Genomic DNA, 14,574 nt, shown 5'->3' on the forward strand with positions numbered 1-14,574 from the left:
TTTTTCCCGTGATAACCTGCTTCCACCTAAGATAACCACGGAAATGTAAGTGATGGTGCATTCCAGAGAGTCCACACCACACGTCCCGGAGTGTGAATTCTAAAACAATTTCTGTATTCAGACACACTGCAATCTTCCGTCGTCCTGTGAAGCTTTGGACTCAAGTCCTTGAAAAGTTAAACTTTAGCCCAAGTCTAACATGATTCCATAATATTCATTTGAATCTTTGTGAGTTATTGATCCCAGATGGTTAATTAAAGGCACTTGGTGTTTATGACCAGCTGATCATCATGTCATTCCAAAGCTGTCTGCAATCTCGGTGTAAATTTCTTTATTAGCACCAATACTATAAAATACTCACCGCATTTTAAGTAATGTTTCTAAATGTCCAAGCCTATTAATTGTCCCAAAGTAAAACTTAAATATCCAGTAATTGACTAGTTATAGAAGTTTACTTTAGATTCTCCAAGATTGGTCCTCACTTTGAAATAATAGCTGCCTCTAACAGTAGAAGGTTTGGGGAAGATTAATTCCTGTAAACTTAATACTAGTGTAACAGAAACACAAAGACAGAAAACATACGACTCTACCATGAGGAAACTACAGGGCACAGAGAGTGATCAAGACAGAGAACTGGGTTAGTGACCAGGAACACTCCGTAAAACGACTTGGGCTTTCCAGTGACTGAGAAGTCAGCTAGATGGTGGAGGGTGTGTGTGAGCGGGTGTAGTTTAATTCATTTATCACAGCATAAACAACAATTTTGGGGCAGAAGAACAAAGGTAGAAGAGAAACAAATAACTTGTCTAAAATGAAGGTGAAGAGTAGGGTGATCATGAAAACCCTTCAGTGAGACTATTTGGAAGAAATTTTGAAAGACAAAATGTCAGATGCTAATTCTGTCAATAAAAAAAATAGTAAGAGCCCGGCCGGTGTGGCTCAGTGGTTGAGCGTCGACCCATGCACCAAGAGGTTGCCGGTTCGATTCCCGGTCAGGGCGCACGCCCAGGTTGTGGGCCCGATCCCCAGTGGGGGGCACGCAGGAGGCGGCCAATCGATGTTCTCTCTCATCGATGTTTCTATCTCTCTCTCCCTCTCCCTTCCTCTCTTTCTAAAAATTCAATAATAAAAAAAAAAGAATAGTGAAAAATTTTAACTAACCGAGAATCAGGTCGAAATTGTAGGCATGAGAATTACCAATAGTCAGAAGGGTTTGGAGCAGACGAGGCGTGGTGTTTGATAAACTAGTGAGGACAGTGGAGTCCACAGGTTTAGTAATTAAGTAGTGTTTCACCATATGGGACGAAATGTAGAGTTGTTAATGAATGCATTCATGTTTGAAGTTTAAGGAGTTAAACGAGTCCTGTCCACAGATCTAGGAAGCTGAACACAGGAAAAAGATTCCATGTTTTATTCAGCTTCAGGTACAATAGGACATAGAGACAGAAAAGTCCTGGGAAAATACAGGCCTAAAGAAGAAAGGTTAAATGCCCAGAGGGTTTGAGGGTCCAGCTGAGTACAGGTGATATGAGTAGCTGGTCTACCCAAGAGTAACCAAGGAAGTCTGTCTGAGATGCAGGAACAGGCTGGGAGAGGTTAAAAAAAAATGACAAAAACTGAAGTCAGCAGGAGAAGAAATTTTAAAAATGTTTAAAAGAAATGTTTAACCGAAAGCATATGTAGGAGAGAATAAGCAAAGTGTAGAACACCTAAGAAAAATGCAAGGAAATAATATTGGCATGCGGTCTCTTAACTTTAAACAGAGTTTCTTCCCTCCTTGCTTGCCTCCCTGATCTCTCTCTACTTTGCTTTCTTTCTTCATCTAACAAGTCGTGGGGCTCATTCCTGTTTGCTCATTCCTCTTGGTACATAGCTCAGTGACATGCAAACCGTGAATACGCACAGAAAATGAATTTAAATGAAGGACACATGGTAATGCTTGCAACCTAACAGAAAACAAGGTTTCAATTTTTGAGTTGGAAATTACGCTTCCCTTTTGCAAACAAATTAAAATGCAGGCTTGTCAGTTTAGATAAAGACATCGAAAGCACATACTTGAGAGTGATGGAAGCAATTTCATTTGGTCCTGGCTCATGGGATCTGTTCAGTGACTTATATACAAAACAATCGAGCTGAAAAACTCCATGGCGCGTGCAGGACAGCAGTGAACGTGGTGTTGGTTGTCGTACAGAACAGTCAACTGAGTAGCGGGTGGTTTCACTTTTAACCACTGCTTTGGCATCATTAAGATACAGCCGCGATTATGGTGTTCTATTTTAGGACAGTATGCATATTCTCTTTTTTAAAACCACATTTTGGATGCCACTGGCATTTATTTCTTTATTGCACTGAATTTAGTAATGCGTTCAGGTGACCAGAGGACTGTCCATCTAAACCGGTAAATGATTAGGATGCACACATCTACTTGAATAAAATCTGTAATAGTTTTAGGTGCTAGTGTAAATGTCTCAAAACTTTGAGTCATCCCAGAGCTGAGATCAGGTGTAGCTCACTGCACCCAGAGCTGAGATCAGGTGTAGCTCACTGCACCCAGAGCTGAGATCAGGTGTAGCTCACTGCACCCAGAGCTGAGATCAGATATAGCTCACTGCACCCAGAGCTGAGATCAGATATAGCTCACTGCACCCAGAGCTGAGATCAGGTGTAGCTCACTGCACCCAGAGCTGAGATCAGATATAGCTCACTGCACCCAGAGCTGAGATCAGGTGTAGCTCACTGCACCCAGAGCTGAGATCAGGTGTAGCTCACTGCACCCAGAGCTGAGATCAGGTGTAGCTCACTGCACCCAGAGCTGAGATCAGATATAGCTCACTGCACCCAGAGCTGAGATCAGATATAGCTCACTGCACCCAGAGCTGAGATCAGATATAGCTCACTGCACCCAGAGCTGAGATCAGGTGTAGCTCACTGCACCCAGAGCTGAGATCAGGTGTAGCTCACTGCACCCAGAGCTGAGATCAGATATAGCTCACTGCACCCAGAGCTGAGATCAGATATAGCTCACTGCACCCAGAGCTGAGATCAGATATAGCTCACTGCACCCAGAGCTGAGATCAGATATAGCTCACTGCACCCAGAGCTGAGATCAGATATAGCTCACTGCACCCAGAGCTGAGATCAGGTGTAGCTCACTGCACCCAGAGCTGAGATCAGGTGTAGCTCACTGCACCCAGAGCTGAGATCAGGTGTAGCTCACTGCACCCAGAGCTGAGATCAGGTGTAGCTCACTGCACCCAGAGCTGAGATCAGATGTAGCTCACTGCACCCAAACAAACACATATGCTTGGACGGGCCCATGGCGAGCCCACAGAAAGGAAATGCGATATGGCTGACATTTACCTACACGTGGGTCATGGTTTGCTTCAGAGCTCTCGGGGCAAGTTTTCCTAAGGGTCCTTCTAGTCCTGGAGAGAGATGTTCTGCTGTTTCTATACTCTGAGTAGGAGCTGTAGAGATGGGAGTACTGTCTGTAATGCTGCTGAGGTTGATAGTTGTTTCTCACGGGGGAGAAGCGAGCAAGGTTATAGCTACTGTACTGGGTGCCATAACTGGGCAGCCTCTCCAATCCAGCGCAAGATTTCCCGTCCCCTAATAAGTGTTGTCCTGGGGGACAGATACACTTGAAGCTGCCGGGGGTGTTGAAGCACTGATATGCACAAGGCTTAGGCATTTGTTCACACTCATTAATGTCTGCTCGTGTGCCATGAGACATAAAAAAGAGAAAAAAAACATACAGGTACATACACAAAACACAGGAATAAAGAGTCAGTCTGTGAAACAAGCTGAAGACATTATGTTACCCTCCAAAGTCAGGAACACAGTCATTTCTCAACTGCTGTGAGCTTACGAGGAAGCTGTAATTATTCAGTTACGAATATACAGAAAGATTTTAGCACGCTCCCTAAAGATCGCTTCACATACACAGTAGGAACATAAAGCGTCATATGGAAAAATGTGGTTTTGAATCCAGAAAAACTAGAGTTCAAGGCTAATGCAGATCTTAATTCTGTGGGTGGAGGGAGGAACAGTCACATTACTAGTTAGCATTTGGTTATAGTACTGACCACTAGTACCTCTAATTTTTCATGCATTTGTAAGTTGCAGATGCAGGAATATTGCTAACGTTTTTGTTTTCTTTTGTATCTTTTGAATCAATAATCATTAGTTAATAATCAAACCAATTACACTTTTTACAAAATAATTAAAAACAAGGACACGAAGAGAGAATAATTTCTAAGATAAAAACTCATAAAATTTAAAGAAAGTTACTTTTCTTTCTATTCCTCCGACAACACAGAGTATTACTTGCAACTCTTCCTGTCAATTGGATAAGTGTATAAAAACCAGAGATCAAAACCAAGTTCTTGAATTCATTACCATGGTGGCATGAAAAACAAACAAAACACAAAGAAGTAAAATAAAAGTAGTAAATTTTGCTATAAAATTTATTTTAGTAGGCAAAAGTTTAAATGAACATTTTAATCTCTTTAGGGCAATGGCCCTTCCTTCTTCATTGACTGATTCCCCAGTCAAGTGCTTGATATTCAACTTCTAGTCAAATTAGGGAACAAAAAAAAACCACATTTCATTCTGCAAGGTCACTGTTATGACTGATCAAGATGTTAAATTACATACAAATTACAATATCTAAAAAGAATACAGAAATAATATGTATTTCTGTTATTAAAATGTGTATTTGTTTATTCTAGTAATGGTATTACTGTGAATATTTGCTATGTGCAAAGGACTGTGCTAGGTACTGAATAAAGACAGAACTAAGTCTTTAAGGAAGAATTTGCTATAAATAATTGTTAAGTAGACAGCCAAGGCAACCAATTTTAAAAGCATAGCATGCAAACCAGCCAATACTTAAAAGTCCACACAATTTTTTGCTGCACTTAAATATTCTGAGGAGAAATAGAATTTGATAGGTCAGTTTTCTTTATTATAAATGCATTAATTTAATAAAAAGCATATGGTTACCTTCCCACAGATATGTTCTATTATCTGTTATTTGCCTTACTGTATATTCAATTGTAACTGAGATGGAAACAGGCAATTGGGAGAATTAAATGACATATCCTTAGTGTAGGGAATGGCATACAGTAAGCACTAAATATATGGTAAATAAAGTAATAATGATCAATTTGCTTAAATTGTATGTTCACATTTTAATCCCTCATACCTAAACCTTCATATTATATACAAGTATACTTCATATTCAAATTAAATATATCTATGCAGCCCGACCAGTGTTGCTCAGTGGTTGAGTATCGACCCATGCACCAAGAGGTCAAGGGTCGGATTCCTGGTCAGGGCATATGCCCAGGTTGCAGGCTCAATCCCCAGTAGGGGGCATGTGGGAGACAGCAATGCAGGAGGCAGCAGATCTATGGTTCTCTCTCACATCAATGTTTTTTTTTTATCTCTCTTCCCTTCCTCTCTCTCTAAAAATCAATAAAAATATATTTAAAAAGGGAAAAAATTATGCATTTATGTCATGTGCCTAGAGAGATAATGAAGGAGATAAACTTCGTAATTAAGTTGCCACAGCAATTATATCAGAACTTCCTTTTGATATGTGTAGTGTACCGGAAGCATCTGTAGTGGTTATTATTATCACTTGAAGTTAGAGTAAATTGAACTCAACATGAAGTCTCTAATAAGTACAGTTGACCCTTGAACCTCGTGGTGGTTAGGGATGCTGACCCCCGTGCAGTCAAAACCTTTGTATAACTTTTGACTCCCCCCAAACTCAATCATCCCTCGGTATCTGCAGGGAGATTGGCTTTGGGACCTCATGGGTACCAAATGCATAGATGCTCAAATCCCTTACATCAAATGCACAGAACAGTGCACATAGAGCTTTAAGCTCCACGTCACACATTACCAGCTGCAGACTGAAAATACTGTCTTCAACCTGCAGTAGGTCGAATCCTGCAGTAGGTTGAATCAGGGATGCAGAGGGCTGACTGTATATTTTTAAAAAAACTGCAAACCCACGCAGTTCAAACCCATGTTGTTCAAGGGTCAACTATATTATGAATTACTTAAACAAATTATAAATCTAATTATAGCAAGAAAGTATTTGAGGATAGCAAGTGGCCCTATGCAAGTTGGTAAGGCTGGGTAACTATATGAGTAACTTTGTTACTCCATGAGAGTTCCTGTTCACTTACCCATACAGGGTCTTCCCACGCCTTGAGACCGGTAACCTCTTGGACATACACACCGATAGCTGCCTCTTGTATTCTCACATATCTGGTTATATCTGCACTGATGGGTTCCATCTTTACACTCATCAATATCTATAGACATGGAGGCAATAAAAAGTAGTAACATTTCCTCTTTCATAACCTAATATTTAAAGTGAACGTTCTTGAGAATTGCCAAAGGTTGCCTTTCTCACCACGTGGTTGAGACCTGGAGTCAGAACACCTGGGTTCTAGTCCTCGCTCTGCCACTTATTAACTGGTTCCTTTTCCCTCTTGCCCCTTACTATAAAAAGAGTTCTGTTCTCAGGTTCGGTTTTTCTTTCCCCTTCTCAACACTCCCTCCTTCAGTGACTCTGGTTAGCTTGTTGATGTAGATTTAGGGCAACCGTACTACCTGGCTTCTTTTCTACTCCCACATTTCCAGCTGCTAGCTAGTCATCTCCATCTCCTCGTTTTACCAGTCCTTCAAACTCAACACGTCCCCACTGTCTTATCGTTACGTCCTTACTTATGGCCACAGTATTCTTTCTCCCCAGTCAACCAGCCTGCAAATGTCAGAGTTACCTTTAACTTATTCCCTCAGTTTCCAAGATTGGGTGGTTCTACTTCCTTCAATCAAATCCACATATCTCCTCTTCCCTTTTCCACTTAGCTATATGTTTGCTGTATCGTCTCATTTCTAATTGATCTCATATATAATTACGGAGTCCATGGTTTTAAAATATTTACTATTGCACATAACTGCCTCTGTGCTCTGAGTAGGCCACTATTCTTAAGTGTAAAAAAATATTCACCTCTGTCCATAGAGCTGGAAAGAGTCAGAATCCTGATAGTCCAACCCCCCAGTGTTTTTTTTTTTTTTTTTCAGGAGTATATTAAACATCCATGTACCTTGACAAGCATCAACTGAATTTAGTATTCCTTCATTCATATCTATGCCCTCCCTCTACTCCTATAGTATTTTGAAACAACTCCAAGACACATTATAATTTTATTAATAAATATTTCATAATTTTTAAAAAGTCCTATTTTTAAAATGAGAAACTTAAACTCACATGTCTGTGTCATCTTAAGACTCCCTGAAGGACAGAGAGCTGTCAAGAAGGAAGGATGACTTGCAACGTGTTACCTCTAAGTCCAGCTCCTTCCCCCTTGAACAGGGCCTTCTTCCTTTTCATTTGCTACTACCTCCGCCTGCCAGCACTCTATACAAGGCTATATTCAGATGTGATCACTGCCCTGACACCTCTGACAGTCACTCCTGTTGCATCTGATGGTGACTTCAAGCCCTCTCGGCCAATTCCATTTCACCTCCTTTGTGGTGCTGCATTCTGCGTTTATTACAGTTTGTTTCTTTTGGCGAAGGAAGTGGAGTTGGCCGATCTATTCCAGTAGACCATAAGAATATAAGAGCGGCCACACTCTCTTTGCAATTTTTGTAAATCGCGTAGCTCCTCGTTCTGCTACCTCTGCAGCCTGATACAGAACAGGCACGCAAAGAATACACTTAAACGGAGATATAACTTTCTTTATGGTCTGGTCATTGTCTCGCCGTTTAAAGAATATTTAGTTCTATAATAATTATATTTTGAACTCTTAATAAAACAATTTTGTCTCAACTGTCCTATGAAATTCTAAACACATATGCTAAATTTTATATTAGAAATCGAGAGAGACTATTCATCTATGTGGATATTAAACTATCTAAACCAAAAGTATAACTGATGGGAGCTCAAAAGGGTCGTAAGTCTCCATGGGGGGGCTTCCATTTCCTGGCATGGCCGTGACCCCAGAACCCCAGAGGTCAACCATACTAGAAAGTGGGGAATAAAAACAACAAAATAAAACAAACAAAACAAAACAAAAAACCCCTATGCAAAATGAAATACTTTCTTGTTCCATTAAATGCATTCTAATCATTAGTGCTCAACATAGCTGCTCTGCTGGGCTTGGCAGTGGTGAACGCAGCTCAGCCTTCGACCCAGCCGGCCACTCACCAGTGCAGGTTCCGTTCTCCGCCTTGGTCATTCCGTTGGGACAGAGGTCGATGCACCGGTAGCCCCCGCGGGTGTTCTCGCAGAGCTGGTCCGGTCTGCACACGCTCTGGCGACACTCGTTCACGTCTTCGTGGGAGAACGAAGGGCATGCAGGTTGAGAAGACGGCCCTGCCCCGCCCCCACAAGACTACACTTCTGGGTTTTAAGGATATTATAGACCGATACAGATGTTGATGCATAATCATCATGTACAGTTGAAGTGTTTAAATCCAACAAGGCATGTAAATACTTAATTTTAAAACAGACTAATAAAAATAAAAAACCAGTGTCAGAGCTGGTAGCCATACCAACCACTTCCTCCTCCAAGAAGAAGAAAAATCATGTCGATGTACATGTATATAACTTTACATACGTACACACATATATAACTACATATGTATACATTACATACAGGGTGAGGCAAAAGTAGGTTTACAGTTGCGAGTACATGAAACAGAGTATATCCTTGTGTTATTATTTATTAATTATGGTATTATTTTCCATAAAAACAATTGTACACCTACTTTTGCCCCACCTTGTATTATATGTCTGCGAAAAAAATTGGTGAATAGAAATGTTTAAAAAATGGTTATGTGATTGGAAAGTAAAACTCATAAAGCATAGCATTTGCTTCCAATTTGTTGTAATATGGGTTATTATACCATGCACGGTAGGTATTTTATCTCTAAGCCAGGCTCAGGGTACCGCATATGGACTGGATCAGGCACCATGCGAAGGTACAGTGATGTTATGCTTTTGAATTCAAAGCCCCTTCTTACCCATGCATTTCCTGCCTTTGAGCTGATACCCGGGATCACACCCACAGTGGAAACTTCCTATGGCATTGAAACAGCGGTGGTGGCAGGGGCTGGATTCTTGACATTCATTAATATCTGGTAAATAAAACAAAACTTTCAGGATATTCTGTTAGGCAACTTGGATTCATTTACCCCAAATGTTGAACATTTTAATACTCTTTCAAAACGAGCACGTTTCAGATCTTCCCTGAAATGAATGCAATACAACCGCTGTCATATAATCTGCTAGACAACTGGCGGGATTAATTGCCGGAGAGAGTATCTCTCTTTAATCCTCTTCAAAGGCAGCCATTTGCTAGTGACTCAGAACTCTGTCGACACAACACACCTCCACTTGGGTACTTGACCATATGGCTCCACTCCTGTTTCCAGGAAGTACCGGCCCTGGAATGTGGCTGCCAGACTGGAATACGAAGATAGGGAAAAATTAATTAAAGCTAAGGTCTTCTGCAACATATTTTGCAATTGACCGTTCGCCCTCACTTCTGCGGCTGTTAGTCTGATGCAGGTCTTGACCACCTTGTGTCCAACTGACTGCAGCAACTTGCACATTTCTCCTCCCTGTTGTCCTTGCCAAATCAATCTGCCCAAACACCATCTGGGTCGTTGCGTAATTTTTTAAAAAGTGCAGGATGGACGCCCCTGACTCATGTGCACTGCTTGTTCTTCTGTATCTTCTTCCCTCAGCTTCCTTCCAGCCCCCGAGAGAGAGAGGTCTCCTCTCCCATCTAAGGAAGGCTCCCCGTTTGAGTTTTTGAGCTCTGTGGCCTATCTTCTCCTTCCTCACCAGGATGAGGGTTGTGGTCCATTGATGACTCCCTGTTTTTGTGTATTTTTAAAAAAATCCTCGAGGAAGATTTTTATTGATTTGAGAGAGAGAGAGAGACATCAATGTGAGAGCGAAACAACCATTGGTTGCCTCTCATACTGGAGATTGAACCCACAACCTAGGCATGTGCCCTGACTGGGAATCAAACCTGCAACCTTTCTGGTGCACTGGACAACAGACACTCCAACCAACTCAAGCCAGGCTTGAGTATTTTTAAAGTCCTTCCTCCTTACCGTCTTCTTTCCCATAATCCTATAGACATAACCACATTTTCCCTACCCTAACAAAACCTCTCTCTTTGGTCTACATTCATTTCAAATCTCTCCACTTCTCTATCACTCTATTCCAAACTCTTCAAAACGACAGTCACAATATTTAGGCCCTTCATGTCCTCACCGTATCTGCCCAAACTTGAGATTGCCGATGTCTTATTCTGTACTTGTTTTCTATTTGAGAACTTCTACTTTAATCTTTCAAAATTTGCACGTTGATGTAAATACACAAATGTGATCATGTACTTTAAAATGGTTTTCATAAACATTTTCCTCTTTTGCTTGGCCTCCCTTCCCCACCAAAATCAACCTGTATTAATAATCTTGTATAAACAGTCTGAGGAATAGGGTAGACCCAGAGATGTGGAAGTAGGGTACAGACTGACAACCCTCAGAAGAGGGGGCGGTGGGGGGAGGGAAGAGATAAACCACAGAACTTATATGCATGTATGCATAACCAATGGACATGGACAACAAAGCCGGGAACGGGGTTGGGGGATGGGGAGGAGGTGTCAATGGGGTAAAAAAGGAGAAACATCTGTAACAAAATAAAAATAATAATAATCTTGTATAAATAATATGTCTCTTCCATGTACACACATATAGCTCTATGTAAATATATAAATCCATGTTCTTTTTCTTTGTTATTGTTTGTTTTCTAGTCACATAATCTTTTCTACACAGTTACATATACTTTCCTACACCTTGGAGTTCTCACTCCACAACGCCTGGGAAGTCCTTTAAGCCAAATAGCTGAGCTCTATTCTACTCTTTATAATAGCTGCACAGGGGTTCATTTTGTGGCTGCACCATACTTAATTCATTCTTTCTATTACTGATAGGCATTCCGTTTTGTACCCACTGTTTCTGCGTGTATGAAAACTCCCGATAGCAGCTTTATTCATAATTGCTGAACCTTGGAAGCAACCGAGATGTCTTCAGTAGTAAATGGGTAAATACTGCGGTCCATTCATGTAACAAAACAGTATTCAGCACTAAGAAGAAATGAGCTATCAACGCATAAAAAGACATGAAGTAAATCTAAATGCATATTACTAAGTGAGAAAAGCCAACCTGAAAAGGCTACACATACGGTATTATTCCACCCATATGACATGCTGGAAAAGGCAAAACTATGTAGACAATAAAAAGATAGTGGTTTCCAGAGGTTTTGGGGAAGAAGGGATGAACAGGGGGAGCACAGAAGATTTGTAGGCAGGAAAACTGTTCTGTATGACACTGTGATAGAGGATACGTGTCCTGCCCTGGCCGGTTTGGCTCAGCGGTTAGAGCGTCGGCCTGCGGTCCTGAGAGGATACGTGTCCTTATTCACTTGTCAAAACCCATGGAATGTACACCACCTAGGGCTAATCCCACTGCAAAACGAGGGACTTTGGGTGATAATGATGCATCTACATAGGTTAATCCTTGGTAAAAAACTGTATCTCCCTGGTGTAGGATGTTGACAGTGGGGGAGGCCACACATGAGTTGGAGTGGGGGGTACCTGGGAAATATCTTTACCTTTCACCCAATTTTGCTGTGAACCCAAAACTTCCCTAAAATTTAATGTCTATTCAAATGTCCTGCCGTAAATATCCATGTAGTCTTATGCAGTGGAGTCTTATAAAGTAGGTTCTCCTAGATCATGCCGTACAATCTCCTCTCTCAAATATAACAGGAAAGTTATATCATCCAAAACCACTGTGCTGCAAACATCGGAAATAGCCATGGAATGTTACATCTAAGACCTCATCGAGAAGCTCAATCTATAAACGAGTTCAGGGGTGGGGAACGCCTGGCCAGTGGGCAGGATAAGGCCCTCAAAATCAATACCGGCTGACACCACACGCCTCACCGGGTTAGCCTGACCGAATAGAGCAGGCTAACTTGTAAGTTGATAATTTTGTGTGGCCCGAGAATGATGTTATACATACCCAAATGGCCCTTGACATAATAATGGTTTCCCCACCCTGGCTTTAAATGATTCAAAAGGCAGGGTGTCTTAATTCTTAGTATAATAAGGTAAAACAGGGGCCTCCACTTTTATACCTTGACAGCTCAGCCCATCAGAGGTTCTTCGAAAGCCAACTCCACAGCGGACCACACAGCGATAGGATCCGATGGTATTGTCACAGTCCTGACCAGCATGGCAAGAGTGTCCACCCAAAGCACACTCGTCAATATCTGCAACAAAGTGAGTCATTCAACCAAGGTGACCCGAAGAAGCCAAGCTAAGAGCCTGCTGTGAAATGGGAATAAGAAAAGCAATCAACAGCACTTGAAAAATATACAAGAGCGAGCTGCTGGCGTTGTGGGTTGAGTTATTTTAGGTGGGTTCAATGGCTGACAAGCTCACAGGGGCATTCGTGTGACATCTTCACAGACCAACCTATCTCTCAGACCACCTATACATTAGGGATTTTAAAAGAGTTACTTCTCCTTTCTGAGATCACAGTTTTCTCATCTGTAAAATGAGGATAATATCTGTCTACCAATGTTGCTTTAAAAATTAAAGGAGCCCTGTCCATGTGGCTCAGTTGTTTGGATGTTGTCCTGAGTACCAAGAGGTTGCCGGTTCGATCGCCAGTCAGGGCACATGCCCAGGTTTTGGGCTAGATCCTGGGTAGGGAGAATGCAGGAGGCAGCTGATCGATGTTTCTCTCCCCCATCAATGTCTCTCTCCCGATCTCCCTCTCCCTTCCTCTCTCTCTAAAAATCAATAAAAAGTATTTTAAAAAATGAAAGGAAATAATGTATATAATGTGCTCAATCCATACTGGATGCTCCCTAAAAGTTATTACTCTTCCCTCCTATAACTTTACTCTCTCTTTCTCTCGCATTTAGAAGGGGACCTCCTTGGGCATAGAAGTAGAAATCCTTTCATCTGTTCACTATTTCTTCTTCTTTTTAAAAATGTTTTTATTGATTTTCTGAGAGAGAAAAACATCGACGTGAGAGAGATATATTGATCAGCTGCCTCCTGCACACCCTTTCATAGGGATCGAGCCTGCAACCTTGGCATGTGCCCTGACCTGGAATTGAACCGGGACCTCAGTCCCTGGGACGACGCTCAATCCACGGAGCCACATTGGCCAGGCTGCTCATTGTTCTTATTATGAAACTGGATTCTTTTACAATTTTAACTTCGAAGCCTACCTGGTATCGGCTAGAAAACTTTTCTGTTGTTGTTCATGCTCCCAACGTGCTAGCAGGACTGCGATTTACCTAAAGCTTTACAACGCCGTCCTTGGTTTTATCGTACAATGAGCATAACACAGTCCGATGCCTCTCCTCACCTCGCTGTTGGGACAGAGGCACTCCACGCCCCGAGGGAGGGGCCCCAGCTGAAGGCCACGAGTGAGCAGTGTTCCCCCTTCGCACGTTCTCAACCTAGTGAGCACCTGCCCGCTGCCAAGGGGGGCAGAGCGAGGGAAAACGAAAGCACGAGTGTGCCATCCCTTTCCTAGGTCGGGGCCGTCACGGCCATTGCTGAAATGTTCCTATTGGACCGAGGCTTCTGAATAAATAAATACCTTGACAAGTTCTTCCATCAGCTGCTATGGTGAGGCCTTTGGGACAGGAGCAGTAGTAGGTTCCCACGGCGTTGTGGCAGGTGTGGGAACAGGGCTTCCCTGTCGCACACTCATCTTCATCTGGGGGAGGGAACAGAGGGCCCGGTGAGCACACAAACCCTCTCCTTTCTGGGAGTGATTCAAGTTTAAAGAGGCCAGTGGATTGAGTCACATGCAACAGACAATGGTCTATGACATGGAAATGCTGAACAAAAATCAATTCTGGGTCCCCCAACTATCTTGATAGTGAACAGACGTCTAGATGAATCCTGAAACAATGATGATGACGACTAAGATACAACCACCGTTTACTGGATCTAACCTCTTTTCGCCTAGCTGTACTTACCGCTCACAAAGTCCCTGGGAGATAAGTATTGTTATTACCATCCTCATCTGCATGATAAAACTGGGGCGCAAAGAGGTTAAGTACATTGCTCAATGCTACATAGGCCATTACTGGCAGAGCTGAATTTGAACCTGTGCAGTACAATTGAAAAGACCACCTGTTAACCAATATACTACATTACGGGGCCCACCTGGGAAAGAAACGTTCCTTAAGCCATTGACTCAGCTGTTTACTTATCTGTGCCTCCCTTGTACTGGTCCTTGGATGAGACAAGGCTGGTTTAGTCATTAGTGTTTGGCCCTCAGTTCTGCCCTGTCCTATGATTGAGCAATTCTAAGGTTAGGTGACTTAGAGTTGAATTATTGCTGTTTTATATCCATGGCAATTAAGTGGCCACACAGAGTCCATTGCTTGGTCCCTATGCTCACTCCACCTGTGTACTTCAGCATGATCGATCCCTGACA

At 42.1% G+C, this 14,574-nt stretch overlaps 1 protein-coding gene across 1 annotated transcript in view; it reads right to left on the reverse strand.

The window, feature by feature from the left end:
• Nucleotides 1-14,574, reverse strand: part of HMCN1 (hemicentin 1) — a 427,446-nt gene that overhangs the window by 13,248 nt on the left and 399,624 nt on the right. The window contains exons 99-104 of the mRNA XM_036272178.1: nucleotides 13,726-13,845; nucleotides 12,242-12,376; nucleotides 9,052-9,165; nucleotides 8,234-8,359; nucleotides 6,201-6,329; nucleotides 3,361-3,711 (exon numbers count right to left, since the gene is read on the reverse strand). Coding sequence (XP_036128071.1) covers nucleotides 3,361-3,711; nucleotides 6,201-6,329; nucleotides 8,234-8,359; nucleotides 9,052-9,165; nucleotides 12,242-12,376; nucleotides 13,726-13,845 — 975 coding nt within the window. The remainder of the gene's footprint in view (nucleotides 1-3,360; nucleotides 3,712-6,200; nucleotides 6,330-8,233; nucleotides 8,360-9,051; nucleotides 9,166-12,241; nucleotides 12,377-13,725; nucleotides 13,846-14,574) is intronic.

Source organism: Molossus molossus, unplaced genomic scaffold, assembly GCF_014108415.1.
Source record: "Molossus molossus isolate mMolMol1 unplaced genomic scaffold, mMolMol1.p scaffold_m16_p_20, whole genome shotgun sequence".
NCBI lineage: Eukaryota > Metazoa > Chordata > Mammalia > Chiroptera > Molossidae > Molossus > Molossus molossus.